General features: G+C 41.3%; 1 protein-coding gene across 14 annotated transcripts in view; it reads right to left on the bottom strand.

The window, feature by feature from the left end:
- prdm16 (PR domain containing 16) overlaps positions 1-17,082 on the bottom strand; it is a 704,876-nt gene that overhangs the window by 474,462 nt on the left and 213,332 nt on the right. For all 14 annotated transcript variants that reach the window (XM_072586244.1, XM_072586259.1, XM_072586245.1 and 11 more), the window contains one exon: positions 11,073-11,422. In XM_072586244.1, the coding sequence (XP_072442345.1) occupies positions 11,073-11,422 (350 nt within the window). The remainder of the gene's footprint in view (positions 1-11,072; positions 11,423-17,082) is intronic.

Here is a 17,082-nt window from a genome sequence, read left to right as displayed (position 1 = left end):
CTCCCTAGTGTTTGATTCAATATCTATACTTTAGTCAATATCACTAAAACAGATTGGCTGGTCACTTATGTTATTGTCTATTTGATTTGATTTATTAATATCACATGTACCTAGGTACAGTGAAAAGTTTTGTTTTGCTTGCAGTATAGGCAGGTCATACCATACAAAGTAACAGTTATAGAACAGAATGAGCAACACAATGTGTGGTTGCAGAGAAGGTGCACAAAGATTGAGATCAACATTAAATCTGAAATTTGAGAGGTCCATTCAGAAGTCTAATAACAGCAGGGATGATCTAGTGTGATGTTGAAAACTGACCATGTTCCCCTTCTTTCTTTACCACCCTATTCCCCTTGCCACACAAACACACACACAGAAACACAGTCACCCACAGACACATACCCATGCACAGATCCACATGCGCAAACACACATACATAACAGATGCAGAGACAGCACACAGACACACACACACAGATATAGACACAGACGCGCACACATTCAGATAACATATTATGACTTTTCTGCAACTGTCAATATTTCTGGATTGTCAAATCCTTCGCTATCTTTATCAGGTGACCTCTGCTGGAATGTGTACCTGAATGAATGAAGATAGCACCAAACATTACAGTGATACTCTTACAATCAAATAGCTCGCTTATACTCTGACGTGGCTCACACAAAGGGAATGGTCACTGGTCTAAGTACCAAATCCTGTTATTAGGCTGAGGTTGATATTCTCCTTACTTGATTTTAGTGAACAATCAAAAATAATTGTGATCAGGAACATCAGACAAATGTTTTCCATCCCTTTTTACTTGGAGATCTTGAAAGCAATTGGATGACCCAGAGCCAGCTCAGCTGAGATCAGTACTAAGACATGTCCTGATATTTTTTTTTGACAACTTGCTTTTAGGGCAAGGTAACTGTCTCTGTGGTGGCCTTATCTATCAATAAGACAACACTAGTATCTTGTGATAACCTCTGAATCAGACCCAATACCAGGGAACACAGATACATGCCAACATAAAGAAAGCAGATTTGAGTTGAACTTTAGCTTTGGTCAGACTGAAAAGGTCAATTGATTAGTCATGGGAATCATTTGAATGGTGAGACTGCTCTGAGGTGAGGCTATTTCATCCTGAGAACAAATCTTTGAACACAAAACTATCAAAGACAAGAGAAAATCAATATTAGCACCCCTTTTCAATAGAGAATCTGTAGCTTGTTACCTCGCTCTGAGATGTCCTTCACTTAAATTTGTAGATTATCTTTTATTGTATTATATGTCACAGAGGTGTTCTGAATGTCTGAGGATAGGGTCAGACTTTTATCGGTCTGTCTGCCAATGTGCTGTCAGTAAACAGTGGTGTCTGATAGAAAATACAAACCAGAGAGGAGTGTTGCAGTGGCTGCCGCATCTCTGACCAAGGAGTTCAAATGCCCCTGAAAAGAGGCGCAGGAATCAAGATGGTTATTAACCCAAATCCATTGCTACTGCTGCAGCCAGTCTGCAAATTATGTGCTACCAGCTAATTTGCAGTCAGTGTAATGTGCAAAACTGTGAGCAGCTAGCACACATTGCAGTTAGCTTGTACAATTTAAAACCAATCTTCACCTCTTAAAGGAGAGGGGAGCATATGGAAATGCTGCAGTTGTATAAGACTCTGGTGCGGCCGCTTCTGGAATATTGTGTGCAGTTTTGGTCGCCATACTATAGGAAGGATGTGGAGGCACTGGAACGGGTGCAGAGGAAGTTTACCAGGATGTTGCCTGGTATGGTAGGAAGATCCTATGAGGAAAGGCTGAGGCACTTGGGGTTGTTTTCTTTGGAGAAAAGAAGGTTTAGGGGTGATTTGATAGAGGTGTACAAGATGATTAGGGGGTTAGATAGGGTTGACAGTGAGAACCTTTTTCCGCGTATGGAGTCAGCTATTACAAGGGGGCATAGCTTTAAATTAAGGGGGGGTAGATATAGGACTGATGTTAGGGGTAGGTTCTTCACTCAGCGAGTCGTAACATCATGGAATGCCCTGCCAGTAGCAGTAGTGGACTCTCCCTCTTTATGGGTATTTAAGCGGGCATTGGATAGGTATATGGAGGATAGTGGGTTAGTGTAGGTTAGGTGGGCTTTGATCGGCGCAACATCGAGGGCCGAAGGGCCTGTACTGCGCTGTATTGTTCTATGTTCTATGTTCTATGTTCTAAGATGGACAAGACAAAAACAGAGGGTGACTGATTTGGGAACATTCAACTTATGAATGGTCATACTTAAGAAGGCAATCCCACACAGGGTGCAATTTTTAAAGATGCGACATGTAAATATTTCCTTTACTTACAAACAGCTATTTTATATTTATATTTAACAAATGTCATGGTGACTCAGTGGTTAGCAGCACCAGGGACTTGGGTTTGATTTCAGCCTCGGGTGACTGTCTGTGTGGAGTTTGCACATTCTCCCCATGTCTGCCTTCAGCCTTCCTGAAGAAGGGCTTATGCCCGAAACGTCGATTCTCCTGCTCCTTGGATGCTGCCTGACCTGCTGCACTTTTCCAGCAACACATTTTTCAGCTCTGATCTCCAGCATCTGCAGCCCTCACTTTTTCCCTTGGATTCTTTTCAGAATGTTGGTGCAGAAGCAATGGGCTGAATGACCTCTTCCCGCACAGTAGGGATTCGATGATTCTAACTGCTTAATCCTGCCTCATTTTCCAATTGCGTATGGATCAACTTGCGAGCAGACTCCGGAATGGAGCCTGTTCACAACTCAGAGACAGCCTACAAGGGGCAATGGGTTCTACTGGCACCATTGTCTTCTTGGTCAAAAATCCCCATTCTTTTCCTAAGCTCTGTGTGCAAATGACTTGGTGCTGAATGAAGTGGTCGGGGAGGTGTGGAGCACACAGGGGTGGCCAGGGATCAGGGTGGGGGTGCACAGGCCAGTGTTCTGTATAGTGCATGGTCAGTGTGTGATGCTGCTGTCCTGTAAAAGACCTCAAGTTGGTGGGTCTTGCAGCCCCCTCCCACACAAGATGAGACATGTATACCGCCCACTCTGGGTGTGGCCACAGCCATTTTCTTTCTCATTTCCACAATGGAAGGTGACAGCACCTTATATCCTGCGAATAAAATGGATGGAAGATCGTGGGTTGGCAAGAGCTGATGTGGAAGACACCTTTCCCCACCCTTTGAATGAAGAAGAACCTCCTGATACCAGTCTTAAAATCTCTTACCCCTTTGCTTTTTTGTCACAATTTAGCTTAAAGTCATCTTCTGCATTAGTCATGTGGATAGCCTTTACTTCCTTATGTTTCTAAGATCATGCCTCAATGATTTGCCATAGTCAGGTCTGGTCTGTACACAGAAATTTAAAAAAAAACACATAGACACTGCTTCAGGATTCCAATTCTCATCTTGAAATAACATTCTGCTTTATCATTATTTATCATTATTTAAAATGATGGGCAAATAATTTTTTATATGATTTGTTATATCACAACATATCAGTTTCCTGACACACTCTGACATTGCTAATGGAATTGTTATAGAACAGAAATATCTGTTTTACATTAAAGACCTGGTGTTGTCTTGTTCAGCACCAGAGGAAGTGGAAGAGGAGAAAAGACGGAGATGTCAATTCTGTTGTTAAAGGCAACATTACTTTGGTAACATCAGTCTACCTCATTTCTTTTGTATTCATCTAAAGACCACAGAGGGACTGAGCTTGCCTAGACAACTGATATGAATGGCCATGTGAGATTTTTCCAAAACATAGCCAGAATGCAAAAGACTGATTCTGATCATTCTAATTTTCTCACTCATCCCCACCTTCTGAGGGTATTATTTAACAAAATTTGTTCTGTTAATTTTCAAAGACCTTTCACAGATTAAGTGAAACTTCAGAACTCACACCGTATTCCCACTATGTAGGTTGCTCTTCGGAGGGTTGGTGTGGACTTGTTGGGCCGAAGGGCCTGTTTCCATACTGTAGGTAGTCTAATCTTAATCTATCCATTACAGCTGACCAGTAGAAAAAAATGGACCAATCCTTCATGTCAATGTTCAGCAATGATGTTAGATAATCATTTAAATTTACAGATAGTTTTAAAATAAAAAAATTAGTTTATGGGATGTGGGCGTCCCTGGCTGGCCAGCATTTATTGCTCACCCCCAGTTGCCCCTTGAGAAAGTGGTGATGGGCTGCCTTCTTAAATGATTGAAGTCCATGTGCTGAGGGTTGACCCACACTGCCACTGGAGAAGGAAATCCTGGGCTTTGACCCAGCGACAGTGAAGGAACAGCGGTATGTTTCCAAGTCAGGATGGGAAGTGGAATTGAAGGGGTGGCGTTCCCATGTATCTCTACCAAACTGAAAATTGAAGAGTAAGATGGTAATTTGAAAATCAATATTCTTTGGTGAGGTAATTCAAAGCTGATCCCACTGCTGTGCTGTCTACGACACAGCTCTGTTTCTTCCCCTGCTTAAAATATGATTCCAACTGTCTTTGGAAAGATACAATGACCTCTGCCCCCAACATCCATTGAGACAAAGCATTCAATGTCCCAACCATCCTCAAAGTTATTTCTTCTAAACATTCCTCACTCTCTCAGGGCTAGGTTTGTTTTAAAAGCCGTGTGAAGCTGATTCACAACTGGAGAAAACTGTCTTTCTCTCTTTGCCCATTCAAAAACCTTACATAATTACAAAATCTTCATGAAATGTTGCATTACATTGGCTCCACCTACTTGTCTGATGTCACACACAATCTGTGCATGGAGTCAAAAGTTCACAGAATCCCTTCGGTGTGGAAACAGGCCATTTGGCCCAACAAATCCGCACTGACCCTCCAAAGATCATCCCACCCAGAACTTCCACTTCCCTGAACACCACAGGCAATTCAGCATGGCTAATCCATTTAAACTGAATGTTTTTGGATTGTGGGAGGCAATTGGAGTACCCAAAGGAAGCCCACACAGACACAGAAAGAATGTGCAAACTCCACACAGACAGCCATCCAAGGCTGGAATTGAACCCAGGTCCCTGGTTGTGTGAGGCAGCAGTGTTGACCACTGAGCCATCATGCTTCACCCATTTCCTATTCTTCTTTATTTCAATTCAAACTTTTGGAGAGAGCAGGCGAATCTGTACAAGCTCCCTAAGGTCTTCATAATTAAGCCTTACCAAATGCTTTGGTGGAAATAAGCCTTCTTGTCATCTAAGAACAGTGTCTCTTCTGTAGTTACTTTACAATGGTGCAACTCCTGTCACTAATCAAAAGATGGGGCCAAGACAAAGCAAAGTCAAAGGTGGATTGATCACAACAAGTTAATTCACACAACTCTTACCCAGTACCATATAATGGCAGAGGTGGCATAAAGATCGGTCATCTCAGAAAACACCAGAAGATTGCAGCAATGTGGATCTGACACCCCAGCACATGCAGGAGAAATCCAAAAGGCAAAAAAATTGAAGCAAGTGGGTTTACTATATTTTGAGATACCTGTTTTAAGAAGATACAAGGGACTAATTTGAAGTTGAAATGCAACTGACAACAGCAGCCAAGGAAGTAGCAAATAGGCAGCTCAGAACTCCAAAGGTAAAACTTTATTTAGAAGCTTGAAAGATGTGCTATGGTAAGGATTTGGGCGAAGAAATGAGAGTAATATCAGACACGTGGAAAAACTGAGGTCTTAGTAAAGGAGACTGTGTAAGGAGCAAGTGATGACTCGAGGAGGTGGTGATCCCGAAGGGTAAAAGGAATAACATCATGAAAAATAGTGCAAACAACTAGACGGAAAACAAGGAAGTGTCCTCTCACAGACAGCATCAGCACCACTGACATTCGGTTCCATGAGACACAGGTGCAAGGATCATTGAGAAGGGTCAGAATATAAATTTAGACTAGGGGATTAGTCCTCAGAATTTATTCAGGTTGAAAATGGGCCAATCTCAAGAAATCTAGTGAAAGTGTCAGGAAGAAGAAAAATCACGAAAGATTAAAGATTTGAAAGGAGCACAACTGAGTAAATAAGCTACAGTTTCAGGAGTGGGATTTATTAAGGCCACAGTCTAAGAATTTTATTAACGGTTTCTAGAGAGCTTAGTGTTTTAGAATGTGAGACGTGGGACAATTTCCAGGAAGATGTGGGAAAAATACAGAGGGAAGAGAGTAGCCACCATTTTAAACATTAATAAAAGGTGATTAGGATATAGATAGTGTATAACAAAAGCTAGCTTTTAAAATTCTTGCAAGTGGTAAACCAATATATATATATATACATATACAGCCAGTTAATACAATTTAAAGCTTTATTGAAGAATTTGACACATTTCAATAACAATACAGAGTTTAAAAGGCTGGGAGAGAAAGAAAATGTTGTACAGTCATTCACTTTAGAGCAGTATATATGTGGCCTAGTACAAAGAGTCTCAATATCTAAAGTTGCTTTCTCTATACCTATAATTTTCCATGCCTTCTAAATCTATGACTTAACGTACTTTATAGTTTTCATATCATTTCAACAATACCCTGCACAAAACCACACATTCCACTATAACCTGAAGTTGTATACACATCATTTATTTCACTCTTGTATCCTGTGCATCTATTTCTGAGTTGCCATTATCTTCTGTTATTACATTTTTTGTCCCTGTGTTCTGTTATAGAAGAATGCATTTGAAATCTAAATCTCTCTCTATTCATTCTTACTCTTCCACATCCATCCATTCAGTTTGTCCTCCTTTTCCTAGTTTATCTTCTCAAACTCTAATACACATATTCATTCACTTTCTCAAAGGCAGTTAGAGCTGGGTAAAGAATGCTTGCCTTGCCAGTGATGCTCACATCCCATGAACATTTTTTGTAAAAATCCACGAGGGATTCAATCTGTTCCTGAATGCTAATTTCACTCATCTTCCTTCTCAAGATGTTTTACAATTTTCCTCACTGCTTTTAAACCCTCATTTTTATGATATCAGCATGTGTTTTGGTAGTGTGCTCCATATGCCCAAAACCTAATCATCCTTTCATTATTAGGGTAGATCAAAGTGACCCCTTTATCAGCACTGACCACTGGGAGTGTACCAATTCTGAAACTCCTCCATTTCAAGTGACACCTCTTTGTTGTCATCAGAAATAAAAACTGAATTTTTCTTTTGGACTGCAAGCAGTAAATTCCAATTTCTTGAATGCCCCTTATCACAAGTGCAGGAGAATGTAAGTCAGGGTTTTAATTCAAACCAACATATACCCAATTCATTAACTACAGAGCTGAGACTCTTCTGTAGCTCTACCTGAACTTACAGGGAGAGAGACAACCTCATTTAAATAGCTTTTGAGAAATGTGTGTGAAATATTATGTTGCAATAAAAGCCACTAAATGGTTTTTAAATAGGCGATTTCTAGTGCAACACATTTATATTGGAGAAGAAAAGACAGAGAATGGATAGAGCCTGAAGCTATGCATCCAATAGATTGAATTGTCTGTCTTGGTAGAATGGGTCTAAATTAATCCTCGGAGCTTCCTGTGCCTGAAGGCGGCAAATCTCCCCTCCCCCTGCAACAGTTCCATACCTAATGCTGAGGCCTTTCTGCAGTCACTGTGTACCATAGGCAGCAGGTGCATGTAAGACTGTGTGACCATTGGTTACAAATTCCGTCAGAAAGAGCCTCAATCAGCATCTTCCCCGGCAGAGTTCAGAATCGAAGCTGTTGCAGATTTACCATCGCAATGGATAAAATAATCTTCATATGACAAATACTGAGAAATAGTAAAAGTATAAGATTGTTAGGAAAGTAACTGATACTCCGTATAGTCCAAACTGGGGACAGCAGGTAGCAATATTACTTAGGGTTCTGGAACACTCAGGATTCTGCTGGACTCAATATCCCTCTCCAAGTGGATATTGAAAACAATCCATGCGTTCTTAAAACCATGACTCTGTGCTTCAATATCCTCAGCTGACTCTAGTCCATTGAACTGAATAGTATTTGCAGCCTGTGCTCCTGCATAAACACAGAGGGGTGACAGTGAATGTGACCAATGCAGCCACATCATGTATAATGTACCGAGCTCAGGAGCACTGCTGTCATGGCAACCTCTACATTTTCCCCCCTCTGGAGCTGCTGAGGTTCCACTCAAATTGACCTCAGTAAAACTGAGAGAGGTTAGCTGAAGAAACGAGAAGGTGTCAATGGTTAAGCTGCAATGCCTCTGACAACTTTTAACTGCTGCTCCTCACCTGAAAATTTGAGTGCCAGCCGAGAGAGATTTACACTTGGCTCCCTGCCTAGGCCGCTATCCCCATTCTGCCTGTAAAGAGCTCCAATGCTCAAAGTAAGAGGCGGCATTTCTGTCTGCTTTCTGCCAGGCTAGGAAATAAATGCTTTGGTTAAGGAGGCTAAAAGCTTAGAAAGCTTTCCACGGATTCCCTTTTTGAGTGTTGTTCCTTCTTTTTTACATTGAAATGTAGATATTGGTGGAACAAGTACACTCTTCATTCCCTCAGCCACATTGAGATAAAGAATGATGGCTTGGAAATGACAGGTCAAAGGGCAATCAATGTTGTCACCACAGTGTGAGAAAAGAATATCTTGGAGTATTTTCTTCAGAGTTGGCAATTCTAATGTCACACCACTTATCCTGTCACAGCAACTGTAGAGGTAGGCTTGCCATTGTAGTAGCTCTCTAAAAACAAGACAATATAGATACCCTCTGACACAATATGATGTTATTGAGGGAGCAAGATAGCCTGGATGACTGATTTGCAATGTAGAGTGATGCCAAACAGAATGTGTTCAATTCCTGCACTGGCTTGGATTAGCATGTAGATCCCATCATCTCAGCTTTGCCCGAAGTATGGTGACCCTCAGGTTAAACTCACCACCAGTTGTCTCCCTCTAATGGGACTATAACAACTTGCTTTTTATAACTTCACCATGTTGTGAGGTGTGTAGGTTTCCCATCTTCCCAGTCAAAGCGGCAGCTATGATGGAACTTCCTCATTGCTGCAGGTGCTGTCCTGCCATGAGTCTGTCACTTAATTGCATCACAGGAGGACTGAACTTGCAATAAGAAGCTTTTTGTAACAGAGGATTAATGCAACATCATAGAAGTGATAGTGCAGCACTGATCAAACTCTGAGAAGAGAAAGGTCACATGACCTTCAGCCACGTTTCATCACTTTCGGCACAGAGTCTTGCTATGACCACTCTTCAAAAACAAGTCTGGTATTGTGCAGTGAAGCAGGCTCAACATCAGTAATTCAATTCTGTCTCATTGACCATTGTTTCCATAAAAAGGGAAATGCTGTCATAACGACAAATGTCAAACAATGTAATTACATCATCACCAGAAATGAGAAACAGCCCAAAAACGTGGATTGGATCAGGATTCTGAAGTCGGCTCTGTCACAATACAATGGGAAATGGGAAAGGATGCTTGACCTCTCCTGGGTGAAATTAAAGCAAGGGTTTGATCAGGGTACTGGAGTCTCTTTGATCGGGTTATAACAAGGAGAGATTTAAATATTGCTGACACTTCAATATGGTTAAGAGGATCCCAGGTTCAAAAAATTGCTTTAGTCCGATTAAAGCAAGGCATAAAATAGAGTCCAATATCTGCTTTACACATGTTGGCATTTGATTTATATTTTACAATGGCTTGATAGGTTGAATTCTTTCCCTGACACATACCAGTATTGCACATCTCTAAGGTGTTGTGATTCCTAAAGATAAAAGCCCATTCTCTAAGTCTTGCATTTACCTCCTGCGATATCACTTGTCACATTCAGTTGCAAGGAGTTACACTGTTTTGCAAAACAGCATAGCTCACAACCCACCAGGAGCAATGCCGCAGGGATCAGTTAATACACACTTTGAGCCAAGTCTGTCGCACTTTTATAATACACAAAGCTCTGTGCCACACAACAAAAACAAAGCCAGTTATTTCTTGTTGGTTTCCTTTGACCAATGATTGACCCCTGAATATGCCTACAAACAATTAGTTTCTAATTGGCCTCAGAACAGTCATACATTGGATATATACCAATTAAAAAGAAACCATAGTATCTCACCAGCTAACTAACACATTGTTTGGAGTATGGGAAGACTTCTACCATTTTAAAGCTGCATACCCAACAATACACTGAAAGGAATGCCCAGGGATTAGTGATTATTCTATAATCTGGTACTAGGTCATACACTGTACTAACGCCACACTGGAAACACATTTAACAGAGTGGTATGTAACTTCCAAAACAGCCACATTCCAGTTTGTACAAAGCTGTTATGGATCACATTTTTCTTTTAATTAACATAAGCATAACAAGGACAGCTGAATGAGGCAAAGTCCAGGAGCACACACATCCAGTTCGAAACTTTACATTAACCATCAGCCAAGCCAAACATCAAAATGGAAACATAACAACTTGTGGACTCTCTGAATTCTTAAAACTGCTTCAATCTTGGACAAGGAAAGTTTGTGAATTACAATCTTGGATTATTAAAAACAATGAGAAACATTCAAAAAGGGCAGAATAATGCACTGTATGCAATTGATTCGGATCACAAGGTCTTGAAACCATTTTCATCAAAGTTTTCTTTGGAAGTTTGAAGGAAATCCATGCTTTTGAGATTCTCCCCCCCCCCCCCCCATCTTTTTAATCAGTTCACCATCCAAGGTGAGGCCTGTTCCTAAAGGAGCACTAGATTATCATTGACAAGCACCCTGCGAATTAGTGTTCTGTACCACTCTTTAGGTACAGCAATGGAGTTTGATGCTGTTGATGTAGCAGCATGAGAGCAGTTTAGAAATGATGATCTGAGAGCATGGCCCTCCTTGCTTTATCTTGCCATGCTCCTCTGGCCCAGATATTGGTTTACTGTGGAAAACTGAAGCCTGAGGCCTCTTCACAAGTGTAGAGTTTACATCAGATATGCTGAAGGCTGGCACCAGTGGGAATATGATAGGGAGACCGCTGTGGCAAACTGCCAGGGTAAAAATGCCATTAGTCTGAATCATGTAGCACTCCTGAGCCCAATCAATCAGTTACAATAATAAATCAACAATTACCTCCCATCCGAAGTTCGGATCCTTCAGTGTCACCCTTTGAATCCCAGCATAGGGACCGAATCTCTCTCCTACTTCATTCTTCTTCTTGGCCCAAATCCCTAATCCTGCTCCAGGGACTGAAGACTCTCTCAGCTCGAAGTCAGGTGGGATTGGAATGTCTTCAGGAATGTAGACAGGGGCTTCATATGGGGACCCTTCCTTTGGAGTGAATTCATTGCTTGGGGGAAGTGGCGATGGTGGGCCGACAGGGATGGGGGACATGATGCTGTCTTCCGTTTCCTCTTCACCACTCTCCCCAGCTGGTGGCTCAGCATCTGTCTCATACATGTTATCTACCACCTCACTGTCACCTGAATGTTGAGGGAAAGAAAGAGAGAATAAAAATTAGGAAACTTACTGAGCAGCTATGAATATTTAATGTGCCTTTTACAACAACAATGTGATGTTCAAATCTTTCCACGCTGTCTATGTCTCAATGTCTGTAACCTCCTCCAGCCCTACTACCCACTGAGACCTGGACATTTCTCCAACTCTTGCCTCTTGTTAATCTTTACTTCCTTTTGCCCAACATTTATGCCTCTAAATTTTGCCTTTAGCTCACTAGGTCCTAAACTCTGGCATTCCCTCTTCAAACACAAGCCTCTCCACCTCTTTCTCTTCTTTTTAAGACTGTCCCTTTCATTAACCCTGTCTGAAAGCTCTTTTCCATGGCTTGCTGACACTGTTGACAATTCTGTGAAGCACCTTGGGACAATTCATCAAGCTAAAGCCACTTATATTTTCAAATTATCATGCTGAGAAATCAGAATTTCATTCCCTATTATCTCCTCTTCTGAAAATTTATGAGAATATCTAGTTTGATTTTAACTGGTGGGTATATTGGAGTCCAGTCAGAGAACTGGGAGAAATGAACTGGAGCCAGTTTTTAGAAGAAAGATTTCATCAGATAAGCACTGCTTGGGTCATTGTTTCTGCTTTGATATAATTTAAATCATTACAGTGACTTGACTCTTTTGACAGCTCAGAAACTATTCTATAACCAGGGACCATTCTCACTCACATTTTTTACAGAACGTCAGCAGGCATCATCAAAGTCAAATTAAATCTTGTCATCACTGTCCAACTCCTATCGCTCATTTACGTATACCTTATATGCTTTCCTAACCTGTAAACATTTTTCTGGCCTGACCTTCTCTAACAATCTGTCTTATCACCATAATTATTGGTTCCTCACCCTCCCAATGAAATAATCACTGCCTCAGCCTGGCCTCCAGTGTTGATCTTTATTGTCTCTCCCTTCTGCTCTTCTGTCTCCTTCTGTATATTCTTTCTCTTCAAGATTTGGAGATGTCAGTGTTGGACTGGGGTGTACAAAGTTTAAAATTACACAACACCAGGTTATAGTCCAACAGGTTTAATTGGAAGCACTAGCTTTCAGAGTGCCACTCCTTCATCAGGTGGTTGTGGAGGACACAATTGTAAGACACAGATGTAGGAGTGGCGCTCCAAAAGCTAGTGCTTCCAATTAAACCTATTGGACTATTACCTGGTGTTGTGTGATTTTTAACTTTCTCTTCAAAGCATCCAATTTAACCACAAGGCATTCTCTCACTCCTGTTCCCATCAAGACTGACTATCTCAAGTCAATTGATGCAGCCCATGTCCCATCTCAGCTGAAGCTACAGACAAAGATCAGGGATATTGAACTTGGCTGACTAGGGGTGTTGGTATAACCCTACATGGTGGAATCGCCAAACAAGTGACATGAGGAGGAGCCACATCAATGATTTCAAGGAATGCAATTTAATGTCTGTTTTGAAGCAGGAGCCATTGCAAGTGGGTCACAAAGAGTGGTTGCTGTATATGAGGCACTGTAAACTTTGTTAAGAAGGTGTTTCATTTTCCAAGGATTTAGAGATGTAATTGGCCCTGGTGTACCACTGCATATTTGAAGAGCCTCAATTTAAACTTAAACCACAGAAACATTTCTTTTGGAAAGAACAGACCACTGGAAATGGAGCTGACAGAGTGAGCCAGTGTCATGTAATTTGTATGCCCTACAATCTAAACACAAACTGCAATCATTCACTAACTAGGCAGCAATTATGTGTGGTTGCAATCACTGTTCCATCAGTCTGTTCCCGAACTGTGCCAAGAGTGAGATGTCTGCAGCTTTGCAATAGACCTCAATCTATCTGCTTTTCAATCCCACATGCACAGCCTTCCCTTGTCCACAGACGCTACTTGTTTTGTCCAGTAATCCATGAGTTCACTTTCCTTCCCATTGTGTCAGGCAGTCATTACCTCCATCCTTTTGGAGGAGTCTATATTTTATATGCTTTGTCCTGATTTTCTAACTTTTTGCTTTTTTTAAAAAAAGAAACTTTCATCTTGGAAGAAGAAAAAGATTAGGAGAAAGTGAGGACTGCAGATGCTGGAGATCAGAGCTGAAAAATATGTTGCTGGAAAAGCACAGCAGATCAGGCAGCATCCAGGGAGCAAGAGAATCGATGTTTCGGGCATAATCCCTTTTTCAGGAATGCTTCTTCAGGCATTCCTGAAGAAGGGCTTATGCCCGAAACGTCGTTTCTCCTGCTCCTTCGATGCTGCCTGACCTGCTGTGCTTTTCCAGCAACATATTTTTCAGAAGAAAAAGACTGAATCACTTCCATGCACTGTCAATATGTCCTCCCCTTCCTTCCACCTATCCTTGTTTTAGGGGCTTCTATTTCCCTTCTTTTTTGCAAATGACCAGGCCCCAACTCCATTCATGTCTTGTCTGTTTCTGCACACTCTTATACAACATACATTGCCATTCCACTTGGCTTGTTTCCTCTAAATACCATTAGTGCCAACCTCACTGGTTTATGTCCTTCAAGTACCCTTCTGATTTCTCTCCTCACTTCTCCCAGATTCCAGATCTTGACTGCCCTCTTTCACCCACCCCGTAATTGGCCCTTTGTGATTCCCACTGGCCCTTTCCACTCTTGCCTGCTCTCGATCTAACATTACCCAGCTGCTCCCCTCTGCCTCTACGTCTGCCTTATTTTTGGGTGACATTCAGCTTCATAATATCTGCTTAGGTGAATTTGTTGTTGTTCCTCATTTCAAGCATCATTTTTTGTTCTGATTCATGACTTGAAATAATTCCAAATATCACAATTACTTTTGAATTTCATTGTGAATAACTGATTTTTGGAGTCAGCTCTGCTCTCTGAGGACAGGAATACATTTTCCTGAATACCAGAAAAACAATGCACCATTCAAACTCTTCCCTGTGTGGGGGTGTGATTTGCAGTACAATCCTTTAGTTGATGGTGAAATTCATTTGTGCCAAATTAAAACCATGTTTTAAGTAAAATTATTGTGGAGTGGAATGCTCATATGAAGCTCTAATAATGTCACTGAAACTCACTCTCTCGCTCTCTGTGTCTCTCGAGAACTTCAAATACCATCGTATGGAACAAAATCACTGGCAATGGGAAAATGAATGATCAGCCAGAGAAGGACTAGAGCAGATAGGATTCAGTGAGTCAAAGATGGGGCAGTGGTTCAGATTGGGCTAGAGAAGAAAGGGAATGGTCATTCAAGTGCACTGGAGCAAGGGGAGATCAGTGCGTCAAGTGGACTGGAGCAGAAAGGATCTAAAAGCAAGATGACCAGAGCAGAGAGGGATCAGACAGGGTTCCTTGTTCTTTGTTTGTATGTGTTTGTGCGTCAGAGGGCAGAGAGACATTGGCAGTTCAAGGGGAAATTCAGAGCTAACAAGGTAAGAAGAATGGACAAGAAGACGTTACATGAGAGGGATGGAAGAAATGATATAACATAATGATCAGAATTGGAAATATTACACCGAGTGGGACCACAAAAAGGGATTGCTGGATGAATGAAGGATTATTATGACAGTCATAGAACATAGAGCAGTGCAGCATAGGAACAGATCGCTTCGGCCCATTGCTTCTGTGCCGACCATCATATCATTCTAAACTAATTACATCTGCCTGCACATGGTTAAAATTTCTCTATTACCTGCCCATTCATGAGTCTGTCTATATACTCTGAGAAGTTGCTATCATAGCTGCTTCTACCATCTCCCCCGGCAGCACGTTCCAGGCACCCACTCCACTCTGAGTAAAGTAATATCTCCTTTAAACTTTCCTGTCTCACCTTAAACCTATGCCCCCTCATATTTGACATTTCCACTCTGGACAAAAAGGGATCCTTTCCACACCTCTCATAATTTTATATACTTCTACCAGGTTGCCCCTCAGTCTCTAACGCTCTAGCAAAATCATTTTTATAGTTAATGCACTCCAATTCAGGCAACATCCTGTCAACCTCCTTTGTGTCCTCTCCTTTATATGTTTCAGTCCACTTTATAGCATCTCTCAGCAAGAAAGCAAATTGTACCCATCACCCTTTGAAAACGTTGATGCGAAAGTCTATGTTTGCTGTTCACATTTGTACACAAGTTCCACAAGTTTGCTTAATATTTCAAAGGTTTGTTGGATTAACTTCAATGCTTTCCTTTCTCAATGTATTCCACATATCACTTTTATAATGACACTGCTGAGTTTCATATTCGCTTTCCTAGTAGTGTCAGTTCCACAAAAACCTCACCAACGTTCCCCATTCTCCTGCTTTCTCACTCATCCAGATACACCATCCAATATATTCTGTAACTCCATTATTCAGAAATAAGAAACCATTTACATTCTCTTCCAGTCAACACATTATTGCTAATATCGTCAATCTTTCATAGTTATGCCAGTTGACAGATAATTTCATGAAAAATAATAAAGTAGACAAGTCCACAGGGCATCATGGGATCTATCCCAGGAGATTGAAGGAGGCAAGGGAAGAGATTGCTGGGGCCTTGACAGAGATCTTTCTATCCTTTATAGCTACAAAGCCTGGAGAATAGCCAAAGTTCCTTCTTTGTTTGAGGAAGGGCAACAGGGTTAATCCAGGACAATGTAGGCCAGTGAGCCTTACATCAGTGATAGGGAAGTTATTGGAGAAGAGTCTTAAGGGCAGGATTTATTCACAGTTGGAAAAGAATGGACCTATTAGGGATAGACAGCATAGTTCTGTGCGGTGTCTTGTCTCACAAATTTGATTGAGTGTTTCGAGGAAGTGATGATCTAGCTTGTCTACCTCTGCAGGCATCCAAGCTTAGGTTTTGGTAGGACATAAACATAGCGAGAATTTGGAGCTGCTTAGATGTAGTCTTCCTGTAGGCCTGTTTTACCATAGACACTGATCAACATTACGGATTGCCAAATTTAAAAACATGTCACATTCCTTCCCCTAAAGCAATGCTATTGATATTTCTCTAATACGCAACTCTTCCTGATAAGATATTGATCTCCCTCTTTTTACATATGGATTGGTTCCAAAACAAACACTTTAGAGTTCTATCCCACCAGCCCACCACCCTACAGTACGTTCTTCCCTTCACAGGCCCTTGTGTTCTGTTGTTGGATCAGATGGTAAGGTTAAGTCAGCTGCTTGTGTTCATGGGCTTTCAGCTTGGTGTAGGCTAATGATTACATAGATTACACTTCAGTTTCAGTCTCACCAGACATGGTTTATAACACCACCACATGGGCTGTTAGTCCATGGTACAACAGGCTGACAGCCCTGAAGGAAAGACCAGTAAAACTGGTGAATGAGATGTACCAGTCTGACTCATCTTGTGTACTTTAAAACAAAGGTGCAGAAAGGCTGGGGTATTCAGTCCCAAACATTGATTTTAAATTTGACCTATTTTTCCTGATCAACCTGTTCAGAGACATTATTACATATCTCTGGTGCAGGTGGGACTTTTTCAAGGTAGGGACATACCAGTCTGCTGCAAGAGATCCCTTCAGTTCTGAGTATTTTTTGATATTTAACATGTTTTTTCTACTCCGAAAGGGAGAATAAATCCACTTTGATTTAAAATTCTTATCTGAAAACAAAACATGCTGGAAATCACAATGGGTCAGGCAGTATCCACAGAGCGAGA

Source organism: Chiloscyllium punctatum, chromosome 16, assembly GCF_047496795.1.
Source record: "Chiloscyllium punctatum isolate Juve2018m chromosome 16, sChiPun1.3, whole genome shotgun sequence".
NCBI lineage: Eukaryota > Metazoa > Chordata > Chondrichthyes > Orectolobiformes > Hemiscylliidae > Chiloscyllium > Chiloscyllium punctatum.
The sequence above is the reverse complement of the archived record's forward strand: the minus strand, read 5'-3'. Positions and strand labels throughout refer to the sequence as shown.